This window comes from Hyla sarda, chromosome 7 (genome assembly GCF_029499605.1).
Source record: "Hyla sarda isolate aHylSar1 chromosome 7, aHylSar1.hap1, whole genome shotgun sequence".
Taxonomy (NCBI): domain Eukaryota; kingdom Metazoa; phylum Chordata; class Amphibia; order Anura; family Hylidae; genus Hyla; species Hyla sarda.
The window spans coordinates 220,530,073-220,549,205 of NC_079195.1; the positions used below are offsets into that span (position 1 = coordinate 220,530,073).

General features: G+C 42.3%; 1 protein-coding gene across 2 annotated transcripts in view; it reads left to right on the forward strand.

The window, feature by feature from the left end:
- The window catches only part of ANKRD13C (ankyrin repeat domain 13C), a 46,256-nt gene that overhangs the window by 25,783 nt on the left and 1,340 nt on the right, over window positions 1–19,133 (forward strand). For both annotated transcript variants that reach the window (XM_056532738.1, XM_056532739.1), the window contains exons 8-12: window positions 1,155–1,286; window positions 10,038–10,199; window positions 11,034–11,113; window positions 13,818–13,916; window positions 17,677–17,777. In XM_056532738.1, coding sequence (XP_056388713.1) covers window positions 1,155–1,286; window positions 10,038–10,199; window positions 11,034–11,113; window positions 13,818–13,916; window positions 17,677–17,777 — 574 coding nt within the window. The remainder of the gene's footprint in view (window positions 1–1,154; window positions 1,287–10,037; window positions 10,200–11,033; window positions 11,114–13,817; window positions 13,917–17,676; window positions 17,778–19,133) is intronic.

The window sequence follows — 19,133 nt, forward strand, 5'->3', positions numbered from 1 at the left end:
CGTTTTTGCTATACAGTTCCCGTATACGGTTTCAAGTTAAAAACCGTACGGAACCGTATAGAAAAAAAACGTATGCATTGACTTAACATTGTAAACTGTATGTCAAACGCATCATCCGGTTTAAGCTGCATTCACACCTAGTTTTCAGCTTACGGTTGTTGGATCCGGCTGGGGGAGGGGAAAACCGGGCGTTCCCGTACCCCAGCCAGACCGGCGCTGAAATCCATTCACTTTAATGAGCCGACCGGAGTCAAACAGTGACTCCGCTCGGCTCATTTTTGACCCGTATCCAGTTTCCTGACCGGACCTAAAACCGTAGTATACCGTAGAAAAGAGTATACTACGGTTTTAGGTCCGGTAACAAAAAATACCAAAGGCTGTCCGGGCATGCTGGGAATTGTAGTTTTGCAACAGCTGGAAGCACCCTGGTTGGGAAACACCGCTCTATGGGAACGCCGGAGAGATCAGAGTGCTGCACTTGAGCATCTCCAGCACTCCCACCTTCCCGTGAAGTCCGCTTAGCCAATTGCAGAATGTGAGGGAGCTGGACTCTATAACGAAGGAAGAAAGTCCCAGGAGGGACAACCAATAGATATGACAGCTGCAGCATCAGGGGAGCGGGGGGGGGGGGGGGGGGGAGTTATAGGGGTTATCCAGAAATAGAAAACCAGAGGTAATTTCTTCCAAAAACAGCACCACCCCTGTCCCCAGGTTGTGTGTGGTATTGCAACTAAATTCCATTGAAGTGAATTGAGACAAGTTGTAATACCACCCACAACCTGAGGACAGGGGTGGTGCTGTTTTATGAAGAAATTACCTCTGTTTTTCTATTCCTGGACAATCCCTTTAGGTATGCGCACTCTTGTTGTTATGCGACACAGGGAGGTATAGGGTTAACTAGGTTTTTAGGGAAGACCATGTTAAAGGGCTCCAGTGGAAAACTTTTTTTTCCTCTGTAGTATTCAGCAGCTAATAAGTACAGGAAGGATTAAGATTTTTTAATAGAAGTAATTTACAAATCTGTTTGACTTTCTGGCACCAGTTGATTTAAAAAGAAGAGAAAAAATTCCCCCAAAGTACCCCTTTAATTTTCTCAGGTCCCTTGTTGGGAACATTTGCTCTAGATTTCGCCTCTTACACCGTCTTGTTTGCAGGAATCTGAAATGGAGACGGAGGAAGAAGTGGACATATTGATGAGCAGCGACATCTACTCCGCAACCCTGTCGACTAAATCCATCTCGTTCTCGCGCGCCCAAACCGGCTGGCTCTTCAGGGAAGATAAAACGGTACGTGGCCTTTCCTTTATGGGAATCCATGAATCTCGTCAAGGCTTTGAGTTATCTCTTGCAGGTATTTGCTGGGTCATCAGCCTCCAGATGAACGCGTCTGCAGATTCTTTTTATTAAGAACCATATAATAGATTTGAGCGGCTGCCAAGACTCCTGCGGTGCGCTGATCTAGAGAGGCTGTGCGGTGTACGGAACCCATTTTATAAATACCCTTTAGTTCAGCCTGTGGCTGTCTGGGTATGCTGGCAGGTTTAGTTTAAAGGGGTATTACAGAAAAAAACTTTTTGGCTTTTAGATCAACTGGCTCCAGAAAGTTATACAGATTTGTAAATTACTTTGATTTAAAAAATCTTAATCCTTCCAATAATCAGCTGCTGAAGTTGAGTTGTTCTTTTTTTGTCTGACAACAGTGCTCTCTACTGACACCTCTGCTTGTCTTGGGAACTGCACAGAGTAGAAGAGGTTTGCTATGGGGATTTGCTTCTATTCTGCACAGTTCCCGAGACAGGTGTCATCAGAGAGCACTTAGACAGAAAAGAACAACTCAATTTCAGCAGCTCATAAGTAATGACAGGATTAAGATTTTTTTAATAGAATTAATTTACAAATCTATGTAAAGCAAAGATGTGATATTCGGCACTGCTATTCGTAGGCTCTAGCGGGGAGTCATGTATGACGCTTGTACGGAGAAGTATGATTAGAGATGTGGTGGTGCTCTGATACTTGGCAAAAAGTTCAAATCTTCAAAAGGCAATGAAGGAATGGAATGAATCGGCAACTCACCAGTCTTCTCTTCGGAAAGATTCCTTTATTTCAAAACATACTCACAGCATGAAATGCAGATAGGGAGAGGGATCAGTGCAGGGGGGGTAAAGAGTAGTGGGCGACAGATTCTGTTTCACTCGTTATACGAGCTTCATCCGGCCATATCTACCTGGAACACTATGCTGCTTCTTATACAGGTGAGTGGCCAATCAGGGAATCTTTTTGGACCGCCCACCTGATCTGACGTACCTGGTGATGTTACATGGGGCATCGCCATTGGCTGTAGGTCGCCATTTTAACAGTACGTCAGTAGAAGTTAGCAATAAATTACATACTTGTAAAAAAATGTGTGTATAATAATACATTTAAAAACAAGGTGCATAATCAACTTTCTCGTTTAAACCAAGTGGACCTGCTGCCGCTGTATGTATAATCCAGTATGTTTCTCTTTGTAGTAAATACTGGTCGACATTAATCCCAGGTTTAGGTTTAACTCTTTCAATTCCGGCAAATTTTAAATTGTCAGTTTTTCCATTGTGGGTTTCTATCATATGGGTAACGAGTCTGGGTGCTCCTTTTAATGTGCGGAAGGAATATAGGTGTTCCCTAATCCTTGCGCATAATTGTCTTATAGTTTTCCCGATGTAATAGAACCCACAGGGACAAAAAATGACATAGACTACGTATTTTGTTCTACAAGTAATGAGTTCTGATACTGTATGCGTTATCGCTCCTATTCTCATAGTTTTATATTCGGCATTGAATTTGCAAAAACTACATGTCTTGCATGCGAAATTTCCTTTCGGAGTAAATTTTTCAAGCCATGTACTCTGTGCATTTTTCATTTTCTCTTGTTTCTTTAGGATATTTCCTATCGTTTTGTTTTTTCTGTACGAGATAAGGGGTTTATTTAACGCTATATTTTTTAATTCTACATCACTTTCGAGTATATACCAATTTCGCCTAATAGCTTGTTCGATAGTTTTATTTAATGAAGTGTTCTGAAACGTGAATGTAAAACGTTTTTGATTAGGTGAAATAAATTCTTCATTTTTCTTGTTTTTTAATAAGCTGGCTCTTTCTATTTTAGTGGCTTTTTTTCTACTATCTTGTATTAATTTAAGTGGGTAATGCCTTTCTCTTAGTCGTAGTTGTAGATCCTCTGCTTGTTCGTTATATGTACTTTCTAGTGCGTTATTTCTTTTAAGGCGAATAAATTGTCCATAAGGGACTCCCTTTTTCACTGTTACAGGATGAGAACTCTGATAGTGAAGAAGGGTGTTCATCGCCATCTTTTTCCTGTAACCTGCACTTAATATTTTATTTTGATTCACAGTTAATTCAACGTCAAGAAATTCTATTTTGAGACCACCATAATGAGACGTAAAAGCTAAATTCATGGTATTAGTATCATTTAAGTGTTTCACAAAATTCTCAAATAATATTTCAGTTCCTTCCCAGGCTATTAATATATCGTCGACATAACGGGCATAAAATTTTAAATGCCCGATATAAGGATTAGTCGACGAATATATATATTGCCTCTCAAATTCCGCTAGAAAGAGATTAGCGTATGTACAGGACACCGGGGTACCCATCGGGGTCCCGGTGTCCTGCCTATACCATTGATCTCCGAATGTGAAAGTACTGTTTGTTAGAATAAATGATAATGCTTCGGTGACAAATCCTATAAATTCTTCTGATTTTTTAGACCTTTTTAGTCCTTCTTTTACTGCCTGTACACCCGTATCGTGCGGGATACGGGTGTACAGGCTCACCACATCAATTGAACATAACTTCCAATCATTTTCCCAGTTTAGATCCTCTACCATCTGTAATAAATGTAAAGTATCTTTAATGTAAGCTGGTATTGCTCTGAGCATGGGATTTAGGAGCCATTCTAAATAGTGAGATAAGTGTTCTGTGACAGACCCCACTCCCGACACGATAGGTCGTCCCGGGGGTGGGATCTGTCCCTTATGCACTTTAGGCAGGTGGTACCAGGTGGCTGGTCTAGGTGTATCAGGTATTAGACGTTCGGCATTCTTTTTAGACAAGATGCCTTTTTCTACTGCTGAATGGAGGAAAGATGTTAGTTTGGACAGGATTTTTTTAGTGGGATCAGATTTCAGTGGGGTATAAGTGGTGGTGTCTTGCAGTTGCCTTTCGGCTTCAGTTAAATACATAGATTTATACATTACGACTACCGCCCCTCCTTTATCTGCCCGAATCACTTGTAAATCCTCTCTATTTTTCAGTGTGTTTAAAGCTCTAATTTCTGCTTTAGATAAATTAGTCGGATTCTCTTTATAGATAATTGATTTGACATCTTGCATAACTGCATTCTGGAAGAGGTCCAGGCTACTCCCCGGGTATATCGGGGGGTTAAACCTGGATCGCCTCCCTTTGTCAAAGCGTGGATGCTTAGAATCTTCTATGTCTATAGGATCACTGAATTCGTTAGCTAACATTTCCAAGCAGTCTATCTCTAACTGCGAACATTCTTTTGGAAAGAAACCTAGACCTATGGCATCTACTGGTAGATCTGCTGTACATTGTTCATGCTCATGGGGTTTTTTATTAGAAAAAAACTTAAAAAGATTAATGTCTCTTAATGATTTTGCTAGATCTATTTCGAATGTAACGGGGTTAAATTTTTCTATTAGTCCGTAATTCAAACCCTTCGAAAGAAGGGTATCAGTGGCAGGGTCAAGAGTCTCTGATGTAAGATTTATGACATTGGATTTTGTCGATATTTGAAGATCATTCATAATTCGGTTTTTCTTTTTTTCGGGTCTCTTGGCTTTCTTTGGTCTTCCCCGTCTCGTGTGTTTGTTGGTCCTAAAGGGACTATTTCATTTTTATTTTCATGGGGCTGAGGTTCTTGTTGATTTTTGTTCGTGGTTTTATTCACACTGTTGGATGTCTCTGTGTGTTTTTTAACTGTATATTGCGATGGTTTTCTTCGCTGATAGGATTTTGCTGCATTTTTGGTAGTATTAATTTTATGATGCCACTGGAACTCTTTATCTTGGTCGTAATCTGCTTTATCTCGCAAGAACTTTTCTCTCTTTTTATTCTTAATTTCATCTTGCAATGTAGTTAGTTTGTTTTGCAATTTGGAATAGAATAATTGTTTCGAATCTTCTGTTGCTCTTTTGGCATACTCGATTTTTGCTTTACTCAGATCTTCATTGATTTTGTCATGTTCGATTCTACTTCTAGTAAGAACAATGTGTAGTAGTTTCATGGAATGCTCATGGTGGGCCTGTTTCCAGATATTTAGAAAAACCGGGTCTTCGTTAAATTGCGCTGGGACTTTATAAGCCCTAAGACCTCTTGGTGATCGTTCAGACTGGACATACGATTGCAGCGAATTAATTGTCCAGAAGATATGAATTTCTTTTTCGGAGAGGTTGGTAATGCGATTCTCTAAGGACTTGACATCCAGAAGTTCGATGTCTTCCTTGATGTTACATTCCAGAAAATACCCCCCCGGATCCTCTCTCCCAGTGAGTAGTAGATTCTCCAAGGCTGAAAGCATCCCGTCTGACTCCATGTCCACATTTTGTGGCGTGGTATCTGCCATGTTAGCGTGCTCTGAATACAAAGAATTCGTAGAACAAAGGAATGTAAAGCAAAGATGTGATATTCGGCACTGCTATTCGTAGGCTCTAGCGGGGAGTAATGTCTAGCGGTGTCCTGTACATACGCTAATCTCTTTCTAGCGAAATTTGAGAGGCAATATATATATTCGTCGACTAATCCTTATATCGGGCATTTAAAATTTTATGCCCGTTATGTCGACGATATATTAAAAACCTGGGAAGGAACCGAAATATTATTTGAGAATTTTGTGAAACACTTAAATGATACTAATACCATGAATTTTGCTTTTACGTCTCATTATGGTGGTCTCAAAATAGAATTTCTTGACGTTGAATTAACTGTGAATCAAAATAAAATATTAAGTGCAGGTTACAGGAAAAAGATGGCGATGAACACCCTTCTTCACTATCAGAGTTCTCATCCTGTAACAGTGAAAAAGGGAGTCCCTTATGGACAATTTATTCGCCTTAAAAGAAATGACGCACTAGAAAGTACATATAACGAACAAGCAGAGGATCTACAACTACGACTAAGAGAAAGGCATTACCCACTTAAATTAATACAAGATAGTAGAAAAAAAGCCACTAAAATAGAAAGAGCCAGCTTATTAAAAAACAAGAAAAATGAAGAATTTATTTCACCTAATCAAAAACGTTTTACATTCACGTTTCAGAACACTTCATTAAATAAAACTATCGAACAAGCTATTAGGCGAAATTGGTATATACTCGAAAGTGATGTAGAATTAAAAAATATAGCGTTAAATAAACCCCTTATCTCGTACAGAAAAAACAAAACGATAGGAAATATCCTAAAGAAACAAGAGAAAATGAAAAATGCACAGAGTACATGGCTTGAAAAATTTACTCCGAAAGGAAATTTCGCATGCAAGACATGTAGTTTTTGCAAATTCAATGCCGAATATAAAACTATGAGAATAGGAGCGATAACGCATACAGTATCAGAACTCATTACTTGTAGAACAAAATACGTAGTCTATGTCATTTTTTGTCCCTGTGGGTTCTATTACATCGGGAAAACTATAAGACAATTATGCGCAAGGATTAGGGAACACCTATATTCCTTCCGCACATTAAAAGGAGCACCCAGACTCGTTACCCATATGATAGAAACCCACAATGGAAAAACTGACAATTTAAAATTTGCCGGAATTGAAAGAGTTAAACCTAAACCTGGGATTAATGTCGACCAGTATTTACTACAAAGAGAAACATACTGGATTATACATACAGCGGCAGCAGGTCCACTTGGTTTAAACGAGAAAGTTGATTATGCACCTTGTTTTTAAATGTATTATTATACACACATTTTTTTACAAGTATGTAATTTATTGCTAACTTCTACTGACGTACTGTTAAAATGGCGACCTACAGCCAATGGCGATGCCCCATGTAACATCACCAGGTACGTCAGATCAGGTGGGCGGTCCAAAAAGATTCCCTGATTGGCCACTCACCTGTATAAGAAGCAGCATAGTGTTCCAGGTAGATATGGCCGGATGAAGCTCGTATAACGAGTGAAACAGAATCTGTCGCCCACTACTCTTTACCCCCCCTGCACTGATCCCTCTCCCTATCTGCATTTCATGCTGTGAGTATGTTTTGAAATAAAGGAATCTTTCCGAAGAGAAGACTGGTAAGTTGCCGATTCATTCCATTCCTTCATTGCCTTTTAATAATTTACAAATCTGTTTAACTTTCTGGCGCCAGTTGATTGATTATATATATATATATATTATTATTCAAAGTTTTTTCCTGGATAACCCCTTAACGACGCAGGACGTAAATGTAGGTCCTGGTGACATGGTACTTAATGCACCAGGACGTACATTTACGTCCTGAGCATAACCGCGGGCATCGGAGCGATGCCGGCATCATGCACGGCAGGTCCCGGCTGTGGATTGCAGCCAGGGACCCGCCGGTAATGGCGGACACCCGCGATCCCGCAGATGTCCGCCATTAACCCCTCAGATGCCGTGATCAATACAGATCACGGCATCTGCAGCATCGCGATCACTTAACAGGATGATCGGATCGCCCGCAGCGCTGCCGCAGCGATCCGATCATCCTGCACGGCAGACGGAGGTCCCCTCCGCTGTCTTCCGGGAGTCTTCTGCTCTGATCTGCCTTCCCGCAGACCAGAGCAGAAGATGACCGATAACCCTGATCAGTGCTGTGTCCTATACATAGCACTGAACAGGATTAGCAATCGAATGGTTGCTATAAATAGTCCCCTATGGGGACTATAAGAGTGTAAAAATAAAAGTAAAAAAAATTAATTATAAAAATGTGAAAAAACTCCTCCCCCATAAAAACGTAAATTATCCCATTTTCCCTATTTTACCCCCAAAAAATGTAAAAAAAAATTATTTTATATACATATTTGGTATCGCCGCGTGCGTAAATATCCGTACTATTAAAATAAAATGTAAATGATCCCTTACTGTGAACGGTGTGAACGTACAAAAAAAGTCCATAATAGCTGCTTTTTTATAACCTTTTATTCCCAAAAAAATGTATAAAAAATGTAATAAGTTTTGTATAAGCAAATATGGTATTAATAAAAAAGTACAGATCACGGTGCAAAAAAGGAGCCCTCATACCACCGCTTATACGGAAAAATGAAAAAGTTATAGGTCTTCAAAATAGGGGGATTTTAAACGTACTAATTTGGTTAAAAAGTTTGCGATATTTTTTTTTTAAGCGCAACAGCAATAGAAAGGTGTATAATCATGGGTATCATTTTAATCGTATTGACCCAGAGAATAAAAAACACGTCACTTTTACCATAAATTGTACGGCGTGAAAACAAAACCTTCCAAAATTTGCAAAATTGCGGTTTTCTTTTTAATTTCCCCACTCAAATAGTTTTGTTTTTTTTTTGGTTGCGCCATACATTTTATGGTAAAGTGAGTGATGGCATTACAACGGACAACTGGTCGCGCAAAAAACAAGCCCTCATACTAGTCTGTGGATGAAAATTTAAGAGTTATGATTTTTTGATTTTATGATTGTCTGAGTCCTTAAGGTCCAAATGGGCTGAGTCCTTAAATGGGTATTCCAGGCCAAAATTTTTTTTTGTATATCAACTGGCTCCGGAAAGTTAAACAGATTTGTAAATTACTTCTATTAAAAAATCTTAATCCTTCCAATAGTTATTAGCTTCTGAAGTTGAGTTGCTGTTTTCTGTCTAACGGCTCTCTGATGACTCACGTCCCGGGAGCTGTGCAGTTCCTATGGGGATATTCTCCCATCATGCACAGCTCCCGGAACGTGACATCATCATTAAGCAGTTAGACAGAAAACTTCAGAAGCTAATAACTATTGGAAGGATTAAGATTTTTTAATAGAAGTAATTTACAAATCTGTTTAACTTTCCGGAGCCAGATGATGTATATAAAAAAAGGTTTTGCCTGGATAACCCACTTTAAGGGGTTAACAGCTTGGTTTCTTTAGGGAATAGGTAATCTATTCAGGACCCAGATTTAGCCAGAGCAGTGTTAACCTACCAGGGAGCCTCCAGCTGTTGCAAAACTACAGCTCCCAGCATGCCCCGGACAGCCTTTGGCGGTCCAGGGCATGCTGGGAGTTGTAGTTTTGCAACAGCTGGAGGCACCCTGATTGGGAAACGCTCAGCCGGAGGGAAGAGCAACAGGTAATGCCTTAAAGGCGTTATCCAGGAAAAAACTTATTTTTATACATCAACTGGCTCCAAAAAGTTAAACAGATTTGTAATTTACTTCTATAAAAAAATCTTAATCCTTTCAGTACTCACGAGCTGCTGAAGTTGAGTTGTTCTTTTCTGTGTAAATGACACCTGTCTCGGGAACCGTCCAGAGTAGAAGCAAATCCCCATAGCAAACCTCTTTTACTCTGTGCAGTTCCCGAGACAAGCAGAGAGCACTGTTGTCAGACAGAAAAGAACAACTCAACTTCAGCAGCTTATAAGTACTGGAAAGATTTATATTTTAATGTTTTTTATATTAACTGTTACTCTTTCCCAAAATCTTGCTGTATCGCAGCTGTGAGTACAAAGAGGTTCTGCAGGAACAGAGATGGACAATGCGCCTGCTATTCTTTGTGGCTATGTGATTCTACATTAGCGGTCTTCAAACTGTGTACCATCAGATATTGCAAAACTACAACTCCCAGCATGCCCAGACAGCCTTCGGCTGTCTGGGCATGCTGGGAGTTGTAGTTTTGCAACATGTGAAGGTTCCCAGTTTGGAAACCACTTTTCCACATGGTTAAAAATCTGTTAGGACATCTGTTGGCCCCCGGAGCACGCTTGGTAGGGCCCGGTTCACGCTGCATTCTAACCTTTCATGCTGTCCGCTCTGCATCTCATGTGTAGGAACGAGTGGGAAACTTTTTAGCAGACTTCTACTTAGTGAATGGGTTAATATTGGAATCCCGCAAGAGGAGAGAACATCTCAGCGAAGAGGACATCCTGCGAAATAAAGCCATCATGGAAAGCCTGAGCAAAGGGGGGAACCTGATGGAGCAGAACTTTGAGGTATGACCCCCCCCCCCCTCCTTCCATATGGGGTCTTCTGACCCTATAGTTTCCTATATATTAGTGGTGCATTATGTCCTGGTCTCATATCACAGACCATGATGGGAGCCTTACTGGGAACCTTATCTACCCAATCGGCGCCAGAAGTATCCGTGTCTGCAGGGATGTAGCAGAGCAGAGTCATTGTATTGTCAAGGATGGCTGCTGTTTATGCCTTAAAATGTGCGTGACTGCTGCTGTATACTGCTGAGTGTCGACATAAATAAATATATACCAGCCGAAATGTTGGTATAAAACTCTTTCTCAGCAAGAAACTCAGAGTTCCCAAGTGTTCCCAGAGAGTTCTCAGAGAGAGTTCTGTTTATTACACGGAAGCGCATTCGTTTTTACATTTGACAAAAGGGGGAGGTTAGTTATCACATCAAAATCATCATGTTATATTTTGATTGGTTGTTTGAGCTTTTTGTCTGTATTTATTAGCATATTTAAGCATCTGTTTCTTTCTTGGCCAAAGTTCACTCTCATACTGGAAAATCCCAGATCTTTGTCCTTCTATGCAGTCTGTTTCTTCTTAAAATATTTTGTCTTCTGACGTCTCATCTTGGTCCTTCTGGCGTCATCTCAAGGTGTTCATCTTGGTTACAAGCAAATAGCAAGCGGATATATGGGTTATAAGGAAAATAATGCTTTTCTGCAGCATATTAGTATATATGTCTATTTCTTAATAAATATATAGATATAGAGAGACAGAGAGAGATCAGTAATCAAAATAAGGGTCATTCCTGTAAGTATGACTTCATGTTGTCCGCCTGTAACAAATTATTTATTTTGCAGCCCGTAAGGAGACAGTCACTGACCCCTCCTCCCCCCAACACCATCACGTGGGAAGAGTACATGTCTGCTGAAAACGGCAAGTAAGTATTCAACAGCTGCAGTGGTTTATAGTGTCTGCGCCACCTTTGTTCTCAGGTTGTGTGTGGTATTACAGCTCCGTTCCACTGAAGTGAATAGAGACAAGCTGTGATACCAAGGACCGGTATGGCGCTGTCTTTGGAAGAAAACCTTTTTTTTCTAATCCTATAGAAACACCATTTAACCTTTTTCCACCTACAGACCAATATGAGGGCTTGTTTTTTACGCCACCAATTGTACTTTGTAATGATTCATCAGTTTCTGAGCGCTTTATTCACCGGGAGTGGGCCTTGTCCTATATATATATATATATCTGGCTCCAGAAAGTTAAACAGATTTGTAAATAACTTCTATTAAAAAATCTTAATCTTTTCAGTACTTATGAGCTGCTGAAGTTGAGTTGTTCTTTTCTGTCTAAGTGCTCTCTGATGACACCTGTCTCGGGAACTGTTCAGAGAAGAAGCAAATCCCCATAGCAAACCTCTTCTACTCTGTGCAGTTCCAGAGACAGACAGAAGTGTCAGCAGAGAGCACTGTTGCCAGACAGAAAACAACTCAACTTCAGCAGCTCATAATTATTGGAAGGATTAAGATCTTTTAAAAAAAAAAAAAAAAGTAATTTACAAATCTGTTTAACTTTCTGGAGCCACTTGATATATACATTTTTTTTTTCCTGGAATACCCCTTTAACATCTTGGGGACCATGGGGGGGGCATACCTGTACGCCCTGGTCCTGTTCCCATTCTGTGACGCAGGGTCATGGGCTGACCATGCATCATAGCCGGGTGGTGTGTCTAATGCCGGACATCACCGATCGTGATGATGTCCGGCATTATCCCTTAGACGTGGCGTTCAAAGTTGATTGCCGCCTCTAAAGTGAAAAAGTAAACGGCAGCTCAGTCGGGCTGTTCAGGACCGCAGCAGGGAAATCACTGTGTCCCGAACAGCTGAGAGGATGGGGGAGGGTCCCTACCTGCCTCCTCTCCATTCCGATCTGTGATCTGCTGCTCCATGCTGCTCAGCAGGCTGGAGCAGCAGAGCGCCGATAACACTGATCAATGCTATGCTAGGGCATAGCATTGAACAGTATATGCAGTCAGAAGATTACATGTAATAGTCTCCTATGGGGACATGGTGTAAAAAAAAGTTAATAAATGTGAATTAACCCCCCTTCCATATTAAAAGTTTGAATCCACCCCCCCTTTTCCTAAATTCCATATAAACAATATGTAAACATAATAACAATAAACATATGTGGTATCGCCGCGAGCGTAAATGTCCGAACTAAAGATATAACTTTAATTAAATCGCGCGGTCAATGGCGTATACGTAAAAAAATATTCCAAAGTCCAAAATTGCTTATTTCTTGTTGTTTTGTATACCCTAAAATAATAATAAAAAAGTCCCATCAAAAGAAAAATGATACCGATAAAAACTTCAGATCACGACGCAAAAAATGAGCCCTCGTATAGCCCCGTATGCGGAAAAATAAAGGTTATAGGGGTCAGAAGAGGAAAATTTTAAACATACTAATTTCGGTGCATGTAGTTATATATATATATATATATTTTTTTTAGTAATACAATGTAAAAAAAAAAAAAACTAAATTAGTTATCCTTGTAACCGTATGGACCTACAGAATAAATATATGGTGTAATTTTTTCCGAAAAGGGCACTGCGTAGAATCGTAAATCCCCAAAAGTTACAAAATGGCATTTTTTTTTTGGTTTTTGTTTTTTTGCCCCACGTAATGTAGATTTTGTGGGGAACTGATTGATGTCAATACAAAGTAAAATTGAAGGCCCTAGGACCTAGGTCTGTAGGTGGAAAATTGAAAGCGTTAATTTTTAGAAGGTAAAGAGGAAAAAAACGAAAGTGCAAAAGTGAAAAATGGCCGGTCCTTAAGGATTTAAAGGGGTACAATTTGTTTTTATTTTTATTTTTTATTCTTAAATCAACTGGTGCCAGAAAGTTAAACGGATTTGTAAATGACTTCTATTAAAAAATCTTAATCCTTCCAGTACTTATCAGCTGCTGTCTACTACAGAGGAAGTTGTGTAGTTCTTTCAAGTCTGACCACAGTGCTCTCTGCTACACCTCTGTCCGTGTCAGGAACTGTCCAGAGCAGGAGAGGTTTGCCATAGTGATTTGCTCCTGCTCCGGACAGTTCCTGACATGGACAGAGGTGTCAGCAGAGAGCACTGTGGTCAGACTGGAAAGAACTACACAACTTCTTGTAAGACCATACAGCAGCTGATAAGTACTGGAAGGATTAAAAATTTTTTATAGAAGTAATTAACAAATCTGTTTTAACTTTCTGGCACCGGTTGATTTGAAAAAAATTGTTGTCCACCGGAGTACCCCTTTAAGGGGCTAAGTTTGACTAGAATTGGTTTGTTTAGACATTGCATTTTGGGTGCAGCTTTGTAACTATACATGGATCTAGAGAAGTATAGAATTTCCAAGTTATTAGTTTCCTCCATTCATTCATTCCTCTATAGCAGTGGTCTCCAACCTGTGGACCTCCAGATGTTGCAAAACTACAACTCCCAGCATGCCCGGACAGCCGTTGGCTGTCCGGGCATGCTGGGAGTTGTAGTTTTGCAACATCTGGAGGTCCGCAGGTTGGAGACCACTGCTCTATAGCCTGTCTCTTTTTTATATATGGTCTCTAATAAAATTCTATACGTTTTCCTACCCCCCCAGAGCTCCACATCTCGGAAGAGAACTCGTCTGCAAAGAGAACAAAAAAACGTTTAAAGCAACAATCGCCGTGAGCCAGGATTTTCCTCTGGGAATCGAATCGTGAGTTTCTGCAACTATGTTATTCTATAGATCTATGGAGAGCGATGCGGGGAGGTTTGTGCAGCAAAAGATCACTAGGGGGCAGTGCAGCATAACGGTCGTGAATGTGGACGCCTTACAATACATTTGCAAAAAAAAAATAAAAAAAATGTAATCTGCTACATTTTTGGTCTCAGATTGATGAGCGATTTTTACCCCTTAACCCCTTAAGGACACATGACGTTCTCATACGTCTCCATTTCCGAGTCCTTAAGGACACATGACGTATGAGAACGTCATGTGTTTTACCGGCCCCCCGCAACCATCTGGAGCGGAGCCGGTCCCCGATGCCTGCTGAAATCGTTCAGCAGGCATCGGGGCATATCGCCCAGGGGGGTCATTATGACCCCCCATGTCGGCGATGGCCGCAGATCGCTGGACAATTCAGTCCAGCGATCTGCGGCGGATTCCGGGTCAATCGGGTCTCCAGTGACCCGGTGACCCGGAATTATTGGCTGATCGGGGCCGTCAGAGACGGCCCCGAACAGCCAGAGGCAGCAGGGGTGAGGTGGCACTGGTGCCACCTCACGATCGCCCTGATTCGTCGGCCGGATTACCGGCCGACCAATCAGGGCGCCTGCTGCGGGTGTCACTCCCGCAACCCGCTCCGCCCCTCTTCCGGAGGACGTGAGCGGGTGCGGGACGTGCACCCCGGGTGCTGGGGACCCCGATCCCCGGCGCCCCTGTTGGGATCGGGGCCCCAGGAGAAGCGGCGGCGGCGGAGACGACGAGGGACTGACCTGTGCGGCGAGGATCGCTGGAGGTGAGTGACAGCCTCCTGCTGTTGCTTAGCAACAGCTCCCAGCATGCAAAAAGGGCATGCTGGGAGCTGTAGTTATGCAACAGCAGGAGGCAGACCACCACAACTCCCAGCATGCCCTTATGGGCATGCTGGGACTTGTAGTTTTGCAACAGCTGGAGGCACATTCTTTCTATGGAAAAGTGCACCTTCAGCTGTTGTGTAACTACAACTCCCAGCTTGCACAATCAGCTAAAGTGCATGCTGGGAGTTGTAGTGGTGCATCTGGTGGTTGCATAACTACAACTCCCAGCATGCCCGTTGGCTGTCGGTGACTGCTGAGAGTTGTAGTTTTGCAACAGCTGAAGGCACACTGAGTTAAGTAGCAAACCAGTGTGTCTCCAGCTGTTGCATAACTACAACACCCAGCATGCCCTTCCGCTGTCCGTACATGCTGGGGGTTGTAGCTTTTGCAACAGCTGAAGGCACACTGGTTGCAAAACACTGAGTTTGTTACCAAACTCGGTGTTTCACAACCTGTGTGTCTCCAGCTGTTGCAAAACTACAACTCCCAGCATCCACTGATAGACCGTACATGCTGGGAGTTGTAGTTTTGCAACAGCTGGATGTCCCCCCCCCCCCCCCCAATGTGAACGTACAGGGTACACTCACATGGGCGGAGGATTACAGTAAGTATCCGGCTGCAAGTTTGAGGTGCGGCAAAATTTCTGCCGCAGCTCAAACTGCCAGCGAGAAACGACTGTGAACCCCCCGCCCGTGCGACTGTACCCTAAAAACACTACATTACACTAACACAAAATAAAATAAAAAGTAAAAAACACTACATATACACATACCCCTACACAGCCCCCCTCCCCAATAAAAATGAAAAATGTCTGGTACGCCACTGTTTCCAAAACGGAGCCTCCAGCGGTTGCAAAACTACAACTCCCAGCATGCACTGATAGACCGTACATGCTGGGAGTTGTAGTTTTGCAACAGCTGGATGTTCCCCCCCCCCCCAATGTGAACTATGGTGCTGTCCTGGCACCATAGGGGCTTCCTAAATGCGGCATGCCCCCCAAAAACCATTTGTCGCTCCTTCCCTTCTGAGCCCTCTACTGCGCCCGCTGAACAATTAACATAGACATATGAGGTATGTGCTTACTCGAGAGAAATTGGGTTTCAAATACAAGTAAAAATTTTCTCCTTTTTACCCCTTACAAAAATTCAAAAATTGGGTCTACAAGAACATGCGAGTGTAAAAAATGAAGATTTTGAATTTTCTCCTTCACTTTGCTGCTATTCCTGTGAAACACCTAAAGGGTTAATACACTTACTGAATGTTTTATTGAATACTTTAGGGGGTGTAGTTTTTATAATGGGGTCTTTTATGGGGTATTTCTAATATGAAGACCCTTCAAATCCACTTCAAAACTGAACTGGTCCCTGAAAAATAGTGAGTTTGAAAATTTTGTGAAAAATTTCAAAATTGCTACTGAACTTTGAAGCCCTCTGGTGTCTTCCAAAAGTAAAAACTCATAAATTTTATGATGCAAACATAAAGTAGACATATTGTATATGTGAACCCAAAAAAAATATATTTTGAATATCCATTTTCCTTACAAGCAGAGAGCTTCAAAGTTAGAAAAATGCAAAATTTTCATTTTTTTCATCAAATTTTGGGATTTTTCACCAAGAAAGGATGCAAGTTACCATGAAATTTTACCACTAAGTTAAAGTAGAATATGTCACGAAAAAACAATCTCGGAATCAGAATGATAACTAAAAGCATTCCAGAGTTATTAATGTTTAAAGTGACAGTGGTCAGAATTGCAAAAAACGCTCCGGTCCTTAAGGTATAAAATGGCCTGGTCCTTAAGGGGTTAAAGGGGTTGTGCGCTGAAGTTCATTACTCCGAACGCTGTGTGCGGGCTTCCGTGTTCGCGCCCGCCCCCTCGTGACGTCTCGCCCGCCCCCTCGTGACGTCTCGCCCGCCCCCTCGTGACGTCTCGCCCACCCCCTCACAGAAAGTCTATGGGAAGGGGGTGCGACTGCTGTCACGCCCCCTTCCCATAGACTTTCTGTGAGGGGGCGGACGTGACGTCACACCCGGTGGTCGCGAACACGGAAGCCCGCACACAGCGTTCGGAGTAATGAACTTCCGGACGCTGTGAGCGGAGCTCTGAATGTCAGGGCAGCGCATAACCCCTTTTAAAGGGGTACCCCGGCCCCAAGACATCTTATCCCCTATCTAAAGGATAGGGGATAAGATGTCTGACCTCGGGGGTCCCGACGCTGGGGACCCCCACAATCTAGCATGCAGCAGGAAGGAAGGAGGCTCTCAGTCTTATGCCTCCCGACCACAGGGAGTATTATGATGTCACGACTTCGCCCACCTGTGACATCATGCCCTGTGTTCTCGGTGCTCCTTGATCTGTGTGCTCTGTGCTCCATTGATAGAGCCTAGTCCAGCCAGCATCTATCAATGACAGAGCCACAGACACCAGGGAACAGAGGTAATCACTCCGGTTACCTCTATAGTGGATCTACCCCCCGCGATCGCGCTGCGGGGGGGGTGATCCAGCCCACCAGGGAGCATTCCCATGTCCCTTTAGACGCCGCTGTCAGCTTTGATAGCAATGATCTCAAGGGTGAATAGCCAGCCGCAGTGATCGCCGCAGAATGGTTATTAGCGGTGGCCCCCGGCTACTGAGATCAGCCGGGGCTGCAGAGAGTGGAGTGGGCAGGAGTCGGGAGCCCGCTCCATACAGACTGCGGAGTGCCACCGCGCTTGTCAGGTCCGGCCCTGCTTGCCCGGAAAAATTCACCTGCCCGGTGCCCGGAACTGCATGACCCGGGCGTCGGGCGATAGGAATTCCACATCCCTGCAGTCTTTGTAAACCCCCATTGACTCTGATGTTGCCTCGTCCCCTCCCAGGAGGAGCACTTTGTGATAATTTGTTCCCCTTTGTCTTCCAGTCTGCTGAATGTTCTTGAGGTTATCGCACCGTTCAAGCACTTTAATAAACTCAGAGAATTTGTACAGATGAAGCTTCCCCCAGGATTCCCTGTAAAATTAGGTACGTGATTTCTCCTCAGCCTCAAACAGCGTTGCGAGCCGAGCCGGTGGCCGCAGTCCTGTGTCTTGGCCACTTAAGGACGAAGCAATTTTTTTTCCTCCTTTTAATTTTCAATCTACTGGGCCATATTAAAGGGGTACTCCGCTGGAAAACATTTTATTTTTATTTTTTTAAATCAACTGGTGCCAGAAAGTTAAACAGATTTATAAATGACTTCTATTTAAAAATTTTAATCCTTCCAGTACTTATCAGCTGCTTTATGCTCCAGAGGAAGTTGTATAGTTCTTTTACTGACCACAGTGCTATCTGCTGCCACCTCTGTCCATGTCAGGAACTGTCCAGAGCAGTTTTCTATATAGGCATTTGCTCCTATGCTGGACAGTTCCTGATACAGACAGAGGTGGCAGCGGAGAGCACTGTGGTCAGGTAGAAAAGAACTACACAACTTCATGTGGAGTATAGAGCAGCTGAGTACTGGAAGGATTAGGATTTTTTAAATGGTTTTTAATACAGAACATGTTGATTTGAAGAAAAATGTTTTCCACTGGAGTACCCCTTTAACCAACTGAACTTTGACCTCGGGGGAGAGACCCAGTGATTATTCACGCGTCTGATGGACATGTCAGTTTTTTTTCGTGAAGGTAACGCTTTAAAATCGTCCTCTTCTGACCCCTATAACACTCGGTCTGTTTGAGGGCTCCTTTTTTTGTGCCGTGCTCTGTAGTTTGGTACCATTTTTGTTTTGGTGACACATTTTTATGTTTTCTTTCTGGTATATGAAGCGACATAAAATTCTGGACTTTGGTATTTTTAGCAGGGGTCTACCTTGTCTCCCCCCCCCCCCCTTTCCTTTCCCATGAGTGAACATTCCTTTTAAAGGGTTGTTTTTTGTTTGTTTTTGTTTTTGTTTTTTTATCAACTGGCTCCAGAAGGTTACAGATTTGTAAATTACGTCTATTAAAAAATCTTAATCCTTCCAATAATTATCAGCTTCTGAAGTGGAGTTGTTCTTTTCTGTCTGGCACCAGTGCTCTCTGCTGACACCTCTGCTTGTCTAATGAACTGCACAGAGTAGAAGAGATTTGCCATGGGGATTTGCTTCTACTCTGAACAGTTCCCGAGACAGGTGTCAGCAGAGAGCACTTAGACAGAATAGAACAACTCAACTTCAGCAGCTCATAAGTACTGAAAGGATTAAGATTTTTTTAATAGAAGTAATTTACAAATCTGTAACTTTCTGGAGCCAGTTGATATAGATATATATATAGATATAGATATATAGATAGATAATTATATAGATAGATAATTTCCTTGATAACCCCTTTAAAGGGTTACTCCGCTACCCAGCCTCCGGAA